Raw genomic sequence first — 20,709 nt, forward strand, 5'->3', positions numbered from 1 at the left:
TTCTTTCTCACCGCGCTGGCCTCTCTTAGCCCCGCCCCTTGGTCATCAGGCTGCTCACTACCAAGGACAGAGGCCGCTTCTGGGCCCAACCTGGTCTTCCCGTGATAGGATGTGGCAGTTTGATGCTCCCAGGAGCTCAAGAGAGATTGGGGTTGCAGCCAGAGGAATTCTGTCTCCAGCCCCAGCCCTATTGACATTCCTGGCTCATTGGAGGCTGGGGGTGGGGAGGAGTATAGCGTCTCTGGGTGAGCCCACAAAGCTTGCCTCTGTCTGCTCGTGGAGGGACAAGCCTCCTGTGCTCCTCTGGAGGGGCGGGGGGAGGGCAGAGGGCGGAGCGTGCAGGCTCTCATCCTCAGCCAAACCCAGCCTTCCAGAGAAAGAGCCATTTGAGGCTGGTAGCGGCAGGCCCAGCAGGGCCCAGCGTGGCTGCCGCAGTCCCGCTGGGCTGGCTCCTAGGCTTGCCACAGGGAACAAGGGGGCACTTCAAGGATGACCTCACCACCCTCTGCCTTCCTGCCTTTCCCACCCGCACACTGAGGCCTGTGTGTGTCATGAGACACAAAACTTTTGCTTGCACCAAACCAGCCGCAGGCTCCAAAGGCCTGAACCTGGTTACAGCCACGATCGCTGGGTGCACACTCATGCTCACGCACACGTGCAAGCACACACACATGCGCGCACACACACCCCGTCTCTCTACCTCTCTGTGTGATGCCGTGGCAGTGTTAGCATGGCATTCCCCAGCCCTCCTCCTCCTGACCCATCTTCACAAGAGCCAGGCCTACAGCGTGGGACCACAAGGAAGAGAAACCCAGAATGGAGGGGCTGGGGGCCTGGCATTCTTCTAGGCGGGCCTGAGGCTGTCTTCAGTCCCGCTCGCCACTCTCTCTAGGTCCCCTCCGAGGCCCAGCCCTGGCAGCCTCCACTACTCCGATGAAGATGTCACCAAGTACAATGACCTCATCCCAGCAGAGAGCAGCAGTCTGACGGAGAAGCCTTCGGAAATCTCCGACTCCCAGGTATGGCGCAAGAGGCCCGCATCCTAGACAGGCCTACCTGGGCGTTTGAGACACCTTCTTTTGTTTTAAATGTTTTACTTGAGAGAGAGATGAAGAGGCAAACAGAGAATGGGCGTGCCAGGGCCTCCAGCTACTGCAAACAAACTCCAGACACATGCACCACCTTGTACATCTGGCTTATGTGGGTACTGGGGAATTGAACCTGGGTCCTTAGGCTCTCCAGGCAAGTGTCTTAACCCCTAAGCCATCTCTCTAGCCCTTGAGTCACCTTCTCGTTGCTGGGACAAAACACTGAACCAGAAGCAGCTGATGAGAGGAGAGGGTTTATCGTAGCTTCTAGTCTCCAGGGGAAGCTTCAGAGCAGAGCAGAGAAGAGGCAGGAGACACATCTTGCCGCAGCAGCGGGGCAGCAGCAGCAAGTGTGAGCTAGCTCTGGCAAGGGAGCTGGGCTACGCAAGCCTCAGAGCCCACCCCAGGGACACACCTCTTCCGTTCAGACTCCACTTCCCAAGACTCCACATGTTGGGAACCTGGTACGAGGGGTAGTCAAACACACGAGGCTATGTATGGGGACATTTTGCATTCAGATCTCCACATGGAGCTACACAACAAGTCCAAGGCCAGCTTGAACATCTCAGTGAGACCCCGATTCAAAAGAAAAAATAAAAGGTTAATCCCAGCACTCGGGAGGCAGAGGTAGGAGGATCGCTGAGAGTTCAAGGCCACCCTGAGGCCACATAATTAATTCCAGGTCAGCCTGGACCACAGTGAGACCCTACCTCAAAAAAACAAAAGAATAAATAAAAGGAGGGTTGGGGGATATAACTCAGTGGTAGAGCACTTGCCTACCATGTATGAGACCCTGGCCCAATCTCCAGTACTGTAAAAGAAAGAGAGAGACAAAGGAAGGAAGGGAGGGAGGGAGAGAGGGAGGGGATGCTAGTAGGAGTGGAGATCCCAGCTTAGCCTGGAGATTCCACAGACAGCAGAACTGCCCTGAACCTGTTATGATTCAAGCCATAGCATCTTTTAGGAATATTTATCTCTACATAACCACACAAATCTGAGGGTCTCACAAGGATGGTCAAGAGAGGCCTAGATCCTTCTTCTGAACTCTGACTTACTTTCTTTCTCCAACGATAACAACCAGCATTTAGATTCTAGACCCTCAAGGTAGAGTTTTTTTAAAAAGGGATCAAAATCCATGAGTTCGAGGCTACCCTGAGACTACATAGTGAATTCCAGGTCAGCCTGAGCTAGAGAAAAAGAGACTGTACTCAAAACAACAAACAAACAACAAAAAAAAAAAAAAAAAAAAAAAAAGATCAAGAGACTCCCTCTGCCCGTGGTACTGCAGATTGGGCTCTCTCAGCTGAGCTTCTGTCTGTGGCCAGTAAGGACTTTCTGTATTGCCCTGTTGAATGGTCCTTAGCCTTATTTCTTCAGTTAATTAATTTATTTATTTTCAAGAGAGAGAATGAGCACACCTCTTACCAATGTAAACAAACTCCAGACACACACATACATGCATCACTTTGTGCATCTGGCTTTCTGTGGGCACTGGGGAACTGAACTCAGGCCATCAAGGTTTACAAACACATATATTTAATTGCTCAGTTATTTCCCCAGCCCCAGCCCCAGCCTTAGGTTGGTTTTTTTTTTTGACATATTTATTTATTTATGAGAGAGAAAGAGGCAGAGAGAGAATGGGGTGTACCAGGGCTTCCAGCCATTGCAAATGAACTCCAGATGCATGTGCCCCCTTGTGCATCTGGCTTACGTAGGTCCTGGAGAGTCGAACCAGGATCCTTTGGCTTTGTAGCAAATGCCTTAACCACTAAGCCAACTCTCCAGCCCTAGCCTTAGTCTTTGAAAGAACTATTTCTTTGGTGACCTCCCTGGCTGGAAACTCACCTCTGAGGGCAAACAATACTGTCCAGATGCCCCCAAGAGCTTTGCTTCCCAGGGATGCTGTGTCATCCCAGGGCCATGGGGCCGTGCCACTTCCCTAAAGAAAGAGCCCTTGTTCTCCACCTCCCTCAGCTTCAGAAGTCTCACCACCCCAGGGTGAGAACAGGAGCCTGGAATCCTGTGCTTGGCCCTTGGGCTGACTGGTTTACCTCACACCCATCACTTGCTGTTTCCATAGCAACTTGGAAGCACTCACTTCCAAAAGAGGGGGTTTCAAGGCACTGCTTACTCTCCTTTCGGAAGAACAGCAGCTGCCCCGGCCCAGGCTCTGGAGGCCTGCCGGTAGACGTGGAGAAGGTCTGGGGTTCCAGCTGCGCCTGCTTGGGATGGTCTGTCTGCTCCGAGAGCTGAGCTCCACGAAGGCAAAAGCGCTGTGACAGTTCTGATCACTGTTGGGTCCCAGTCCCTTGAACAGTGCTTGGGACCTGAGTTCTCAGAAAGGTCGTTGAGGAAGCTGAACATCCAGAACAGATTCAAGACCAAGGGCAAGTTCCCAAAATGAGAAACAAAGATCCCAAATGGTTGTCATGGTTTCTAAGACAGGGTCTTGCTGTGTTGCCCAGGCTGGACTCAAACTCCCAGATCCAAGCTATCCTCCTGCCTCATTTCCTCAGTAGCTAGAACCATGGGTGTGCTCCACTGGATGTGAGAAAATGAAACTTAATGGTCATGAAGCTATTATTCCTTTTGTTTGTTTTTGTTTCTTGAGGTAGGGTCTCACTCTAGCCCAGGCTGACCTGGAATTCACTATGTGGTCCCAGGGTGGCCTCGAACTCACGGCGATCCTCCTACCTGTGCTTACCGAGTGCTGGGATTAAAGGCGTGCGCCATCAACACCTGGCTTATTATTCCTTTTTGACCCACACCCAAATTCATACATTCAAAGAGGTGTGGTCTGACTCTTTAAAACAGATGACAGTCCCTGAGGACTGTGCTCAGGGTCTCTCTTGTCTCACCATGTTATCACGATAGCCCTCTAAGATAAGTGTATCGTTTTTTGTACAGGGTCAGAGAGGCTAAGTAAGTTAACTCAGGTCCAACAGCCTAAGATTTTATTCCCTGGGTTTCAGAGCCAAGCACTGTACTATGCTAGGCATTCATTTCTGCCTAATTCCACACTGTCCTAAAGCCCCACCCATAGCTCTTTCCAGAAAAGTCTTCAGATGTTGCCAGTAGACATCTAATGGGCTCAGACATCTTTCATTCCATTCCTCAAACTTGTGTTTTGCAGATAACTGTGGTGTTTCAAGGGAGAGAGGGTGGGGAGGGAAGAAAAAGAAGGAAGGAAAAGAAAGAAAGAAAGAAAGAAAGAAAGAAAGAAAGAAAGAAAGAAAGAAAGAAAGAAAGAAAGAAAGAAAGAAAGAGAAAGAAAGAGGGAGGGAGGGAGGGAGGGAGGGAGGGAGGGGGAGGGAGGGAGGAAGGAAGGAGGAGAGAGAGGGAAAAAAAGAGAGAGAGAAGGGGGAAGGGAGGAAGAAAGGAAAGAAGGAGAGGGGAGGGAGGAGAAAGAATAGGAAGAAAAGAGAGGAAAGGAAGGAGGGAAAAGTTCAAGCCCATCCCCAAGAAGAAAGGATGTTCAAAGAAAAGCATTCAAGGAGGCACTAAAAGTTATCTTAACTTCCTCCCCCATCCGCACACCCCCACTGACTTTGGACAATACCTCGCTGGGATGGATGCTGGTCCCACCTCCCCAGAGGCTGCTGCTGAGAGGGGAGATGCTCACTTGGAAGGTAGCACTGGAGTCGGGCATGGTGGCACACGCCTAAAATCCCAGAACTTGGGAGGCAGAGGTAGAAGGGTCACCATGAGTTCAAGGGCACCCTGAGACTAGTTAATTCCAGGTCAGCCTGGGCTAGAGAGAAACCCTATTTAACGAAAAAGAAGAAAGAAAGAAAAGGAAGGTAGCACTGGGCTGTGATGTGGGGTCCAGTCTGGCTCTTGGCGAATCTGTGACAAGGCGGGACCTCGGCAAACCTTCGTCCACATAAGGCAGGTGTTCCCATGTCCTGTGCAGGAGGAAGTCAAGCCATGCTGTGTCCAGCCCTCCTTTACTCTGGAGACAGGCTGGAGGGTTGGGGTCTGTTGGCTTTACCGGGGTTCTTAAAAACCTAACACTTGGCTTTCCAGCTACTGCAGTTAGAGCAGGTTTCAAGAGGCCACTGAGAACATGACATGGGAGGGCACCTGTCACCTGTCCCCACTGCATTCCGTACTTCTTGGTTGATGAGTAACCACAATCCTAGGGCCCAAACTGTCACTAAGGGGAACCCAAGCAGACAGCTCTGTGATTCTGCAGTTACCACAAAGATGGGACCCCAGTTTGGTCAGGAGGCTTGCCAGTGTGCTTCAGAGCTTGACAGCCAGCAGAAAGGGGCATCCTTGTCTCCTGGGGGGGAAGACAGCTCCTGCCCGTGCACAGGGCGGAGCGGTTGTTGACTTTTCTCCGCACACCTGCCTTTCTCTCTTTCTGCCTTGCTCATGCTGTGGGTGGAACGCAAGCTCCCCCCACGTGCTAGGTGAGAGCTCTACCAATGCGCCGCACCCCAACCTCGGGGCTCATTGTCTGAGGCCACTCTCAAGACATGAAGGTGATGGAGAGATGGTCCTGCTTCCCAGAAGCTCGCTATGGGCCTCAGGGGTCAGGCCTGGACACAGGACAAGATGACCCCTCCCTCTGATGTCTCTGTTACGCACATATCTAAAGACCTGCCACATCTCATGGGGTTACCAGTCAGTGTGACAAGTCCACGTGGGTGATGATCCTGAACCAATGACAGATGCACATCCCTAAGCATCTGCAGCCACTCTCCCTCAATTTCATGGTTCCCAAAAATCACTACTTCTTTTAGGGTGTCTCCCTCCCCAGTTCTTTTTTGCAAAATATAAATTGATATAGGGTTTCACTTTAGCCCAGGCTGACCTGGAATTCGCTGTGTAGTCTCAGGGTGGCCTCAAACTCTTCGTGATCCTCCTACCTGTGCCTCCCAAGTGCTGGGATTAAAGGTGTGTACCACCACACCCAGCTATTGTAAAACATTTTTATTTCTTTTTGCAACTGTTTGAAGACAGAGCGATAGAAGAGTGGAAGATAGAGAGTGGCCACTAGCCACAGCAAACAGACTGAAGATGCATGAGCCACTTTGTGCACCAGGCTTCACATAGGTTCTGGGGAACTGAACTCCAAATCCTCAGGCTTTGTAGCCAAGAGCCTTAACCACTAAGCCATCTCTGCAGCCTTCCCTGCTTCTTCTAAACACAAGTCCACACAGGCATCTTGGTTTAAGTTCTGAGCTGGACTGTCCAAAACTCACTCTAAAACTAAGGGAGATCTGCCATCCGGTGACATGGTCATAAACAGAAAGTCAGTTTGACTTAAAAGCAAGTGTATACAGGTGGAAAGATGGTTTAGCGATTAGGGTGTTTGCCTGCAAAGCCAAAGGACCCAGGTTCAATGACCGAGGACCCATGCAAGCCAGAGGCACAAGGTGGCATATGCGTCTGGTGTTCATTTGCAGCAGCTGAAGGCCCTGGCAGGCCCGTTCTCTGTCTCTCTTCCTCAAATAAAAAATAAAATTTGAACAAAGCATATACAATACAGTGAGAAAAGCGCCAGTAGTAGGATGGTAAGGAGCAGGTTCTCCCCAAGGGCACAGGGTGGTGAGGGGCAGGGCTGTGTCTGCAGGGGTGCAGGAGAAAGGGGGCTCCAAGCAGAGGGAAGGCACACCCAAAGATATTTACAGAGCCTGTGGCCTTTTTTGATGGAATTTCTAAAAATGCAGCATGGCTGCATTCCAATTCCATTTTCAAAATAACAGCCCAAGTTTGGTAGGAAAAAATATGTATATTTAGCACACAAATCAATCTCAATGGAAAAGGAGTGCCAAGTCCACAGCGCGTGTCTTCTGATCCTGATGCTCAGTTCTTAGTGATAGCAATAAGCGTAGCTGGCCTCCTTCAAGCTCATTGTCAAGGAATTAACATCTATGTGAAAAGTAAGAAGAAAACAGAACCAATCCCATCTTGTGTGCTATTTATTGAGCCCACGGAGCACTCACTAGAAGCTGGCTGGGCTCCAAGGATGGTTGAATGGACACTACTTGGTCCTTGGAGTCCCTGGGAGGCAGTGGTGGTATTAAGGACAGCTCCAAGCAAAACAAGAAAGAGTAAGAGGGCTGAGGAGATGGCTCTTGCTTACAAAGCCTCAGGCCTGGGTTCAATTCCCCAATACCCATTTAGAGCCAGATACACAAAGTGGTGCTTATGTCTGGAGTGCATTTACAGTGGCGGGAGGCCCTGACATGCCCATTGGTTCCGTACACTGTACCAGACACTATTTATGCATGCTGGCTCCAGTAGTGAACAAGACTCTTCATTATAGTGTGTTACGGTCTGTCAGGGAAGACCACATATGAATAAATAATCCCATGGTACACTTCTCATTCAAATGTCATGGAACCACAGTTATTAACAATAGGAAGAAAGTGGTGAGGGCTGGAGAGATGGCTCAGCGGTTAAAATGTTTGCCTGAAAAACCTCACAACCCAGTTTGATTCCCCAGTACTGATGGAAAGCCAGATGCACAAAGTGGCATGTGCATCTGGAGTTTGTTTTCAGTGGCTAGAGGCCCTGATATACCCATCGTCTCTATATCTCTTCTGTCTGTCTCTGTGTGAAAATAAACAAAGATATAAATATTTTTATGAAAGAGCTAGAGAGATGGCTTAGCCTTTAAGGTGCTTGCCTGTGAAGACTAAGGACCCATATTCAGTCTCTCTCCAGATCCAATGTAAGCCAGAGGCACAAAGGTGAGGCAAGTGCAAGGTCGCACGTGCCCACTAGGTGGCGCAAGCGTGTGGCATTCCATTGCAATGGCTGCCAATTCTCTCTAAAAAAAAAAAAGAGAGAGAAAAAAATAAAAGAAAAGGAAGAAAGGAAGAAAGTAAGGAAGGAAGGAGAGAAAGTGATGTCCAGGGTCTGGGGAGATAGCTCAGTTAGTAAGCATGAGGACCTGAGTTCAATCCCCAGAGTCACGTATAAAAGCCAAACAGAGTGGCACACTCTTGTCATTCCTGCCCTGGAGAAGCAGAGACAAGAGAATCCCTGGGGCTTACTAGTCAGCCAGTCTAGCCTGCTTGGAGAGTTCTAAGCCAATGAGGGACCCTGACTCAGGAAGGGAGGGAGGGAGGGAGGGAGGGAGGGAGGGAGGGAGGGAGGGGGAAACAGGTTGATGGTGTCCCTTAGAAACAACATCCAAAATTGTCCTTTGGCCTCCACACACATAGGTACACACATGTACATGCGCCTGTACATACATGAACACACACAACAATAACATGAAAGTATGTAGGGCAGCTGAGGTTCAGGGAAGTTGAGACACTGAGAAGAGTTCTAGGGGGCGGGAGCCACTCCCCAGAAGCATCAGTAGGGCTGTTCAGAGGAGTGGACATTCACTTGATGTGAACAGGGTTGAGCCAGTCATGGACGGAACCATGGGAGCCTATGTGAGGAGCAGGGGACCCTTCTGGCAAGGTCTGCGCTGAGTGCCCCTGATTTTTCATGTGTGTCTCCTCTCGTTCGCTCCTCGGGTTGGGTCACCCACTGAACAGGTCCAGCCAAGACTCTGCCTGTCCTTGTTCACAGGGCTCCAGAGAGCAGGGCTGGACACAGCTCACAACCTGTTGACTTTGAGGGCCACGTCCATGCCCAGTTGCCTGGCACAAGGGGACTAAATAAGGAGGCCTTTGCCCATCCCAACCCCAATTTAGGGATCTCCCGCAAGGTGTCTGACCACAGACACCCATGACATCAGAGGGATAGGCACGCCTGGGCTGCCGCTTTACCGACAAGGGAACATGCGCGTCATTGACTGGGCTGCCCTTGTTCAAGCCGCTTTCACACAGGGAGCCCAGAGTCCTGACAGAAACTATACCTCAAGGGGACATCAGTGAAGCCCCTTAAAGATTCCCAGGAGACACTTAGCGCATCATCACCTCATCCAACTCCAATCCCCAGAGGCCACAGCCCTGGTAGAAGGTGACATACCAGCTCCAGGGTCAGCATATGTATGGGGCAAAGCCAGAGTGGGCGAAGGGGGTGGGAGACAGCACATGGGCAGAACTCCTGGGACCCCAGATGAAGGGGGAAGGGGGATCTGGCTTCTAGTCTCCCAGACTCTGAAAGAGCCCCCCCAAGTTAACTTTGCCAAAGACTGGATGGACAGGATAAGGACCCCCTGCCTGCCCCAACCTTGTGCCCCAAGTCTGGAGCGGGAGATGAACAGAGGAGCAAAGGGCTTTGTTCTCTTCTGTGTGTCTCAGCTTTTTCTCCAGGGTCCCCCCTGGCTCCTGGGCCCCTCCCCACTGCCGTGCCCCGGCCTGGCCACCGTTGACTGAGCGGCTCCGAGGAGCTGTTAAGAGTCCGGGGAACCAAAGCCGTCACTTGATGGCTGGCAGGCCCGGCCTGAAAGCCCTCTTTGTACTTGCTGGCTCCTGGGAAGCTGCATTCAATTACTGAGAGCGAACGAACAGCCCCACCCCCACCAGGAAAAGAAACAGATGTTCAGGGCCTTGGAAGAGGCGGCAGGGGGAACAGCCCCGCCTGGTTGAGGCAGGGACCCCCTTCCTTGGCCTTGGGGAGCTGGGGGAGGGGCCTAGCCTGCCACTCAGCCCCCGCCTCCTGTGGGCTCCCTCCTCTGGCTTTCTCTTTCCAGTCAGGACTGCTCCCTTAGGGGATGGGCACCCAGTAGGTGCCTAGTTGGTGCTTAATGGACCAGAGCCACTGGCCCCAAGTGATGTAGGTGAATGGGCTTTAGGATGGAAGTCCCAGGACAGCCAGAGAGGCCTCACCCTGCGCCCAAACCAGGCCTCCTACGCACTGTTGGGAGAAGAGGCTCAGCCTTGTATTCCCCAGACAGCAGCCTTCCTCCCCGCCCCTCCCTGGCTCTTTGGCTCCTCACTCCAGCCCTGTGCTCCCCCTTTCTCACTAATCACACCTTTTTTTAAAATTTATTTATTTGAGAGCGACAGACACACAGAGAAAGACAGATAGAGGGGGAGAGAGAGAATGGGCACGCCAGGGCTTCCAGCCTCTGCAAACGAACTCCAGATGTGTGCGCCCCCTTGTGCATCTGGCTAACGTGGGACCTGGGGAACCGAGCCTCGAGCCAGGGTCCTTAGGCTTCACAGGCAAGCGCTTAACCGCTAAGCCATCTCTCCAGCCCTAATCACACCTTTTATCTTGTTCTCACCCATGACTAGTAGACAGAGATATACCCATTTTACAGACAAGGGCACTGAGCTGGGTATGGGACATCCAAACGTGGCCCCCTAGCAAGGGTCAGAGCACTACCTCCTCTCTCTCCAGAGGCCTGTCCACTGTGGGAGTGGCAGAAGCCTGGGGCCACCCAAATTCCTAGAACCTGAAGGTGCTGGCAAGTCTTGAAGTCAGTTAGCTGAAGAAACTCAGCCGGGCATGGAGGCACACGCCTTTAATCCCAGCACCCAGGAGGCAGAGGTGGGAGGATTGCTGTGAGTTCGAGACCACCCTGAGACTACATAGTGATTCCAGATCAGCCTGAGCAAGAGCGAGACCCTACCTAGGAAAAGACAAAAAAGAAAAAAAAAAGAAAGTCTGTGAGCAAACATAGTCCCCAATACTCTCCTAGACCCTCCTGAAGGCGGGACCCCATCTCTTGTCTCATGGCAGCCACCCTGGCCTTAGCATATGGGTCTTTTGTTCTGAGTGGGCAGCTGGACCCCAGGCAAAGAAACGCTTCCCTTGTGCCGCTTGAGTCCCTGGAGAAGGGGCCGAGGGGGCCTGGCCATTGTGGGTTCTGCCCTGGGGACCGAGGGGAGCGGGGGGCTGCAGGAAGGGGGGAGGAGTCAAAGAACTAAATAAGCAGATGGCCCGGGAGCAGCGCAGCCCCCTGGGAAGTGAGGAGGGGCCCTCCTCCCCCTGGATGGCCTGCAGACCGGAGTGTAGGAGGCAAGAGCAAGAGCGAGGGCGGGCTTTGGAGAATCGGGCAGGTTTGAGTTGGAGTCCAGCTAGACCGTGCCTAGAGCAACACCTTCGCCCACTCTGTGCTTGGTTCCTCGTCAGAACTCAGCTGCGGGGGTGCCCACACGGTGCCAGAGTGCAGCGTTAGCACCCACGCAGCATCAGGGGTCACCCCGTCAGCGCTCATTCACTCAGCACTAACAGAGTCAGTGCTCACACAGGGCCAATGCAGCGTTGGCACGCACACGCCGTCAGCACTGGGCACCAGCACTCCTGGGCATTGGCGCCCACACGCCGTCAGCACAGGGCACCAGCACTCCTGGGCATTGGCGTCCACACGCCATCAGCACTGGGCACCAGCACTCCTGCGGCATTGGCGTCCACACGCCGTCAGCACTGGGCACCAGCACTCCTGGGCATTGGCGTCCACACGCCGTCAGCACTGGGCACCAGCACTCCTGGGCATTGGCGTCCACACGCCGTCAGCGCAGGGCACCAGCACTCCTGGGCATTGGCGTCCACACGCCGTCAGCACTGGGCACCAGCGCTCCTGGGCATTGGCGCCCACACGCCGTCAGCACTGGGCACCAGCACTCCTGGGCATTGGCGCCCACACGCCGTCAGCACTGGGCACCAGCACTCCTGCGGCATTGGCGCCCACACGCCGTCAGCGCAGGGCACCAGCACTCCTGGGCATTGGCGTCCACACGCCGTCAGCGCAGGGCACCAGCACTCCTGGGCATTGGCGTCCACACGCCGTCAGCGCAGGGCACCAGCACTCCTGGGCATTGGCGCCCACACGCCGTCAGCACAGGGCACCAGCACTCCTGGGCACCAGGGTCACAGTGTTGGCACCCATTCAGTCGTCACCGTACAGGACATCAGCACCCACCCAGAATAGGTGCTCACCCGGTGCCAGCGCCCACGCAGCACTGGTGCCCACAGAGCGGGCGCTCTCCTGCATGGCAGCGGTACTTACACAGCCAGTGCCCATTCAACGTCATGCTCACACGGCTTTGTAACGCACGCCCACGCAGCACTGGTGCCCACACCGCGTCAGTGCTCCTGCCTCATCCCTGTTCACACAGCGTCGACATCCACACAGCGTCAGCAGCTACAGCACAGAGCCGTGAAACCTAATTCCAGAAATGCCCGGTCAGCAGTTCACACTCTCCCGCAGAGTGTGAACTGTAACCCTAAAGTCACGTCTCTCCAGGTTCCAGATGTTACATTGGGCCTCAAGTTCCACAGAACAAAATATACATTTCAGCCAGGTGTGGTGACACGCACATTTAATCCCAGCATATGGGGGGCAGAGGTAGGAGGCCATGAGTTTGAGGCCACCCTGAAACACCAGAGGGAATGCCAGGTCATCCTGGGGTACAGCAAAACCCTACCTTGGAAAAACAAAACAGGGCTGGAGAGATGGCTTAGCGGTTAAGTGCTTGCCTGTGAAACCTAAGGACCTCTGTTCAAGGCTCAATTTCCCAGGACCCACATAAACCAGATGTTCAAGGGGGCTCAGGCATCTGGAGTTCGTTTGTGGTAGCTGGAGGCCCTGCCATTCCCATTCTCTCTCTCTTTCTCTTTCTCTCTCTCTCTCTCTCTCTCTCTCTCTCTTCCCTCTCTCTCTCTCTCTCAAATAAATAATGCCAAATAAAAAGAAAAATAGGGGCTGGAGAGATGGCTTAGTGGTTAAGTGTTTACCTGTGAAGCCTAAGGACAATTCCCCAGGACCCACAGAGTTCGTTCGCAGTGGCTGGAGGCCCTGGCGCGCCCATTCTCAATCTATCTGCCTTTCTCTGTCTGTCGCTCTCAAATAAATTAACAAACAAAATTTTAAAAAGAAAACAGAAAAAAAATATACATTTCAGTTCCCTGGGGACAAGACCACCCCCATTTTCTCTAGCTGTAAAGCAGGGTGCACAGGGGACCACCCCAAACTCATCAGTGTTGGATCACTTGGATCTTCTTGGTGACCTCTTCCCCAAGTTACCTTTTCCTTGGGTTAGCAAAAGGCTAAGTGCCCAGCCAAGAGGGGGGGGGGTTGGTGAGGACGGCAGCGGTGTTAGCTGGGTAGGGCCCGGAAGCCCAAGTGCCCAGGGTCCTCTCTGCCCCATTTCCCTGGGTGTGCTGTCCTCTCACATCGGGGCTGGGGCTGGTCTCTTCCCGAGACTTTCCCGCTTTTGTCTTCTTAGTTCTCAAAACATTGTTTGTGGGGGAGGGGTCCATGATATTTTTAGTTCTACAACTCAGACTTTACAATCTGGATTGACTCATCTCTTGCAGACAAAGGCTGTGCGACACCAAAGTATCGTAAAATGTTTAAGAATCATTTAAATTTTTTTACAGTGCAAAAAAAAAACAGCTTCAGAGTCACATAAGAAAATTTCAGAGGTTTTATTGGCATGTTTAAAGATTATTTCTAACTCACTGTTTTTATTTTTTTATTTTTTTATTTTTATTTATTTGAGAGAGAGGCAGATAGAAAGAGAAAGAGATAGAGATACAGAGAGATAGAGAGAATGGGTGTGCTAGGGTCTCCAGTCACTGAAAACAAACTCCAGGTGCATGTATCACCTTGTGCATCTGGCTTACGTGGATCCTGGGGAATCGAACCTGGGTCCTTTAGCTTTGCAGGCAAGCACCTTAACCGCTAAGCCATCCCTACAGCCCCTCACTGTTGCTTTTAACTTGGCTCATGCATGGGGGGATGTCATGTTCATAAATGTCATGTCACATACAAAATTAGGCACCTGCGTTTTTCTCTGCCTCAAGCTTCCAGATGTCAAGATCTGGGTTCCTGCTTTCTCCTTTGTCACATGGAACAGGCGTGGGTCCTGACTAAAATGCAGCTTGACCTGGGTGGTCCTTGCAAACACTCCAAGTCAGACACACCAGGCGTAGCTGGCATTGTGGTGTTCGCGCAACCCCAGCCCTCAGGAGGCTGGGACGTTAGGAGTGCCGAAAGTTCAAGGCAAGCCTGGGAGATATATAGTGAGTTCCATGCTATTTCGGCTAAAGTCTGACTTTGTCTCAAAAAAAAAAAAAAAAAATCTGGCTTAAGGAGATGGCTCAGTGGGTAAAGTACTTGCCTCACAAGCCCGAGGACCTGAGTTTGAATCCCCAGGACCCACGTAAATGACAGACACTGAAGTGGGCTCCTGTAATGGCAGCGTACCTGGGAGGGGAGCGCAGAGTTAGGAGGCGTTCCCAGAAGCTTGAGGGCCACCCTGATGTCTGCAGCAGCCAACAGCTGAGCAGCATGGGACCCTGCCTCAAACACGGGAGAGAGCAGAGCCCAGAGCTGTCCTCTGACCCCCACAGCCGCTCTGAGGCTCACACACACACTTGCACTTGCACACAGACCAAGACACCGGATGCAAAGAGTTGCATGCTGTGTGGGCCCAGAACGTGCACCCCTGATTTGGGGGTGGGGAAGGGAAAGATGGCTTACCAGGTCCAGGGTTGTGCTTTGGGGCGACAGACTACTTGGAGCTCAATAGAAGAGGTGGTCGTGAGTCACAGGCAGACTGAGGGCCGTGCACTTGAAAACGCCTGGCTTCGTGTTAGATGGGTTTGACTTCAACTGGGGAAAAGGATGGGCTTTCACACCGAGCCTGTTGGCACAAGTCATTCATCCCAGCTACCCGGGAGGCTAAGGCAGGAGTACAGCAAGTTGAAGGCCAGCCTGGGCTATAAAGTAAGTTCAAGGCCAGTGTGGGTAACTCAAGAAGACCAAGTAAAATAGAAAAGGGAATGAGGTTTAGTTCAGTGGTGCCTAGCAAGCATAAGGCACCAAGTACCCCCCCCACACACAGGTTATCCATTCACACCAAATACAGTTGGCCTCCTGCCTACCCCCTACCACCCACCATCCATGGTTTCAGATACCTACAATTAACTGGGTTCTTAAAACATTAAGAGGAATCTGGGCATGATGGCACATATCTTTAATCCCAGCACTCGGGAGGCAGAAGTAGGAGGATCGCCATGAGTCTGAGGCCAGCCTGGGACTATGAGACCCTGCCTTGAAAAAAAACAAATACATACACACACACACACACACACACACACACACACACACACACACACATATATATGGAGGGGGGGAGGAAAATTCCAGAAAGATTATCTGGACCTGGTGACATTGACCTGTAATCCCAGCATTTAGGGGGCTGAGGCAGGAGGATTGCTTAGTTTGAGGTCAGCTTGGGCTACATAGAGAGAGCCTATCTCAAAAAACAGAACCTCCAGGCGTGTTGGCGCACGGCTTTAATCCCAGCACTCAGGAGACAGAGGTAGGAGGATCGCCTTGAGTTTGAGGCCACCCTGAGACTCCATAGTGAATTGCAGGTCAGCCTGAGCTAGAGTGAGACCCTACCTCAGAAAAACAAAAAGAACCAAAAGACCACATTCACGTAACTTTTATTATGTTATTATAATTGTTCAGTTTATTATTGCTCTTAATCTCTTGCTTTGACAAATACATAAATTAAACTTTATCATAGATACATATGTATCGGGGGCAAAAATCGTAGTGTCTATTAGGTTTGGTACTGAGATTTCGGGCATCTGTTGGAGGTCTTAGAATATATTCCCTGTGGATTGGGGTGGGGGTGACCGCTGTGTCTACTCTATGCCCACACTCGGGTAGACACCTCATGTCTGATGTCTGTCTGGCTCTGCGTTGAAGTCGCATGACCTGTCAGTCCCTAGTGGCCTTGAGGGAGGTGACATGCTTACCATGCAAGGTTTCAAAGAGCCAGCGAGACCAGAGCCAGAGTCCTCTATACCTTTAAGCCTGAACCCCACACGACACTGACACCGCTGATTTTCTGCTTTCCCAGGGAAGTGACAGCGAGTATGAGGTGGACCCGAACCCCCAGAAAGCCCACTCCTTCGTCAACCACTACATCAGCGACCCCACGTATTACAACTCCTGGCGGCGCCAGCAGAAAGGCATCTCTAGGGCGCAGGCCTACAGCTACACGGAGAGTGACTCGGGAGAGCCAGACCACGTCACCTTGGCCAACAGCCACTCCGCCCAGCAAGGCAGCCTCTTCCGGCCCAAAGCCAGCCGGACTCCAACGCCCCAAAATCCCCCCAACCCCCCGAGTCAGCAAAGCACCCTCTACCGGCCCCCCAGCAGCCTGGCCCCCGGCTCCCGGGCTCCCATAGCAGGGTTTTCATCTTTTGTTTGACATCGGAAGAGGAAAAAGAATTTAAAAAAAAAAAAATGACACCAAAATCCTCCTTCATCACTTCCCACAAGCCTGCCAGAAAACAAAAACACTGAGAAACCAAGTCAACTTTTCACCTCCCAAGTTTATTTTTCCAGAGATTCCAGGGCCAGCAGCATCGTCGGTGCGGAGGAGGAGGGAGAAGACCCCAAGGACAGGCGCGTGGCCAGCCCGGCGTTAACTTCCAGCCTGCGGTGCCCACTGGCCCACTGCGTGGCGGGGAGATGGGCGGGTCCGGAGATGAGTCTCTGCAGGACCCAGGACTTGGGCCCCTGGAGATAGGGAGGGAGGGAGGAAAGCAAAGGACCCGAGGGCTGTCCGGCAGGCAGGCCGGCATGGCTGGGGAGTGGGGAAGTTTCTACCCACCCCCCTCCCACTTGTGCGGCATCCCTGGGCCCCTTGCCCATTCACTTCTCTACACAAAGGCTGGGCACCCCCAGAGGCAAAGACCACCTTTTCTCTTTGTCCTTTCCCCTGGCTGGTGTCCCATGCCCGCCCCCCTCCCCCACTCCACTGCCTCATCGCCTTCCACTGCTCACCGCCCTTGATCAAAGTCTTCACCAGGCTTATTTAGAGAAAGGGGAGAGCAGGGTGGAAAACCTAGTTAACAAATTCCTTGTTTTCTGCATAATTTTTTAAAATTGTGAATTCAAAGGAAAGGGCCTGAAGGCTCAGGAGGGAGAAAGTCCTACCCCCTGTTGCTTGAATTCACTTCCCTGAGTGCAGACAAGGAGGGGGGTCATCGGGGAGCAGAGGTGCGAGGTGCTCCACCGTGGGGATCACTGGGTGGGGTGCCCTGCGGGAGGCCAGGGACTTTCAATCCAGGTGCCACCTGCCTCACAGTTAGAGAAGGGGCATGGTGTGGGTACTTAGAAAAGAAGCTAGTGGGGTGAGGGTGCTGTCTAGAGAGACACTCTCCTCTGGATAGGTACTCTCTTGCTAACACGCTCCTCCTCCACTATAAACCTGCCAGGAAAATGTCCAGAGAGCTCTCTCCAGAAACCACCCCAGAGCCTCCTGGCCCTACGTCCTTTCCAGATCAGTGTCCCTCTGTGTCCCCACCCACAGCCTCCTCAGCCCAGCAGCTGGGCGGGAGGCCCCCAGCAGCCGCTCCGGTGTAGAAGAGCCAGAGGCCCTTCCCAGCTCCCCATAGCATCTTCCAAGCTGGGCTCGGCCTAGCCCGACCTGAGAGCCAGGATACCATGTCCAGCCTGGACACAGCACTGGAGATGCATGGGCGGCAGGTCAGATGGGATGCAAGGGCACGGATAGCTAGTGGAGAGAAAGCCTTCCACTCCCAGGAATGTTCCATGCCAAGGCTTTCCGGGGGGGAGGGGCTTGGTCTACCCATCAGCTGGGACTTCCCACCCGAGGGTGTGGGGAGGGGTCTTTCAGATGCTGTGGTATGTCTGAGGCTCTCTGAGGGCTCCAACCAGCCTAAAGCCCACTCCACCGCAGGGGAGAGGTGGTGGCCTCCCTTAGAGGAACAGACCCACCAAAGCATGTCTGATTCCACGTAGGACGGAGCTTGATGGGAGTCCCAATGCAGACATTACTGGCTCTGCGGAGAGGAGCGATGCCAGATCTGACTGAGGGCGGAGAGCATTAGAGGAGGCCCGCATAGGGGAAGGAGGAATGAGGCCAAGGGAAGAGAGGGCCCGTAACCTTCCCCAGCAGGCTCACATTAGTCACTAGGAAGGGTGCATGGCCAGAGAAGTCCGAGTCAGGGCCAAAGGGAAGGGTGCTCTCAGACCGTGTGGGATCCTTCCCACTCACCGGTCCCAGGGCCGGGATATGTGAATGGCAACCTGTTGGAAGACAGGCTCGGCACACAGGTGACCCAGCTGCCCTGTGTGACACTGGCTCTGTGCAAGAGGAATGTGACCAAAAATAGCCTTGTTCCTAAGTGAGGACAAAGGATTGAGGCTTTGTTCCTCCAGGAGTCAAGCGGCCAGGGCCACCTTGGACATGTTGGGAAAAGGTAGGGACCCCACCCAGCAGCGTCTGGTATCTCCAGAGACGCATCTGTGGCCACTGCCGCTCACTCCTGTCGTCTTCTCGTGGGTTGTGTTTTTTTTTTTTAAGCGTCTTCGTCCTTTCCCCCATCTGCAGAGGATTTGACCATGTAAGGAAGTTCCCAGTTTGCATTAGGGAATTATTAGCCCAGTCCAGTAAGGGACTTTTGCAGAGCAAGCGGGGATGAGTAAAAAACATTGTGTGTGTGTATTGCACATGAGGCCAGTTTTCCTTGCCTTTAATGGATCACCTGGTGCACTGAGATCCTACCCCCTCCCCATGTGCTCATTCACGCCCTTGCTGACACCCACATGCTCACCTTTGCTCACACACCTGCGTACAGAGGTGTGCAAGGGACATGCATGTGTGTGTTAGCAAAGGGGCTCGTTCCACACCCTCTGGAGGCTCCAGGTGTCTCTTCCTCTCTGAGCCACAGGTGATCTGGCTTACTTGCCCTTGGGGTGTGGCTAGGATCTATTGCACAAGCAGGAAAGGAAAAACATGGCAAACCACAGCTCCTGGAAGGCCTAAGGTGAAAGTCCCCACTCACTGTCTCCCCACCCATCTGATTACGTGACTGGCCACTGGCCCAGCCACCCTGGTTACCCTATAGATCTCCAGCTGTGAAACTCTAGGTTGCTTTAAGACACCTCTTGGCCCAAGTTTACATATCTGCTGGGCAGTGGAGGCTCCCAGCCACTCCTCCCAGATGCCTGGCCACATCAAAAGGCTGTGATGGGCATAGCCCGTGGGTTTGGATTCTTGGCCTCTTTGATTTCCAGGGACGCCAGAGCTTCTGCCTGTGTGACTGTACGGGAAGCAGGTTCACAGCAGGACACACCTGGCCCCTTTGACATTGCCTCACTGTGCCCTAAGGAAATCTGGTATTGTACCCGGGAGCCTACGCTTGGCACTCGGGGCTGCACTCCCTCCCACCCCGACGGTGCCTCCCACATTCATGTGAGGTCTGCGCTGAGACTGCCAAGCCACACACACGAGAGAGAAGCTCTGGGTTCCAGGAGCACCTTCCTCCAGGGGGTGCCAGGAAGTCTGTGAGCCCATACTGCCTCCTTTCTGTCCTTCTCCCTCTCCACCCCCAACTGGATACTGCCACAAGTGAGAGGGGACAAGGACGCAGTGGGGCTGGCCTTACCCAGCATGCACTTCTCGAGGCCTTCTGTCGCTGCCCATGTCTCCCTGGGCAGCGCGTCTAAAGGTGCCAGAACCTCACTGTAGAGCACCCTGGGCAGGGTGCCCCTCACCTTCCCAGACAGCACAGTGAAGGTGTCACATTGCACCAGGAGCCAGCGGGCGGGAGGGGAGGGAACCCTTAGTTACCACCAGCTCCAGCGTGCCTCCGTGTGACCCTGTCCAGGGACACCCACCCTGTCCGCCACCCTGAGCACAGGTGCCCCCTTGGGACCACTGCCTTTGTCTCTGTTTCCATAAAATAACCCAAAGCATTTAAGTATGTTATCTTTTCTTCACTCATATAAACTCCAAAAAACAAAAAATCAATACAAATCTTTATTTTTTTGATTTAAAAAAATATAACAAAAATTATGGGGAGAGTATTCATAATGGCAGGTGTCTATCTGTAAGAAAATATATATATATCTATATGTCATATAGCTTGTTAGCAGGTTTATTTTTTAAATGAAAGGTAAGAAAGAAATTGATTTGAAATATATACCATGAGAAGTCCCATGTCCTGTCAAACTGGTGGTATTTTATAAATAAACCTTTGTTTTGGAGTTCTGAAGCATTTGTCCTTCTTTCCCTCCCTGGAAGGCGAAGGCAGCCTGGCCCATGCCCCCCACTTAAGAGTCCACCCCCTAATATGATGGAGAATGGAATTTCAAATGGGAAAGTGTGGGGGTGGGGAGGGAGGGAATTACCATGGGATATATTTTGTAATCATGGAAAATGTTAATAAAATTTTTTTTAAAAAAAGAAAGAAAGAAAATTGTATTCACAGACAGACAAAAAAAAAAAAAAGAGTCCACCCCCAAACACCCACTTCTCCCACGCAGAGCTTCTGCAGTGAGCCAAGCAGACCCACTTGCTCTCTTACTTCATCAGTGGGTGATGTTTGTGTCTTGAGATGAAACAAGTTATCCTGGGCTGAGGACAGGCTCTGGGTTTGATCTTCAGCACACACACACAAAGTGGGGGAGGAAGATTGCTCAGTGGTTAAACCATTTGACTGTAAGCCCAGGTTGGATTTTCCCAGTCTCCACATAAAGCCAAATGCACAAAGTGGTACATGCATCTGGAGTTCAATTGCAATGGCTGGAGGCCCATTCTCCTCTCTCCTTGCAAATAAATGAATAACATACTTAAAAAAAAAAAAAAAGGAAGGAAGAGAACTGTACTACCTTAAGTAGTTTTTGGTTTGGTTTGGTTTTTGGTAGGGAGGTGAGGAGACTCTTGTAGCCCAGACTGTTCTCAAACTTGCTCTCTGAGGA

At 52.4% G+C, this 20,709-nt stretch overlaps 1 protein-coding gene across 2 annotated transcripts in view; it reads left to right on the plus strand.

Annotated features, from left to right (window-relative positions):
- Sdk2 (sidekick cell adhesion molecule 2) overlaps positions 1-20,003 on the plus strand; it is a 322,728-nt gene extending 302,725 nt beyond the window's left edge. For both annotated transcript variants that reach the window (XM_045159211.1, XM_045159212.1), the window contains 2 exons: positions 893-1,019; positions 15,833-20,003. In XM_045159211.1, coding sequence (XP_045015146.1) covers positions 893-1,019; positions 15,833-16,186 — 481 coding nt within the window. In that variant the 3' untranslated portion in view covers positions 16,187-20,003. The remainder of the gene's footprint in view (positions 1-892; positions 1,020-15,832) is intronic.
- Positions 20,004-20,709: the final 706 nt, after the last annotated feature.

This window comes from Jaculus jaculus, chromosome 9 (assembly GCF_020740685.1).
Source record: "Jaculus jaculus isolate mJacJac1 chromosome 9, mJacJac1.mat.Y.cur, whole genome shotgun sequence".
Classification (NCBI taxonomy): domain Eukaryota; kingdom Metazoa; phylum Chordata; class Mammalia; order Rodentia; family Dipodidae; genus Jaculus; species Jaculus jaculus.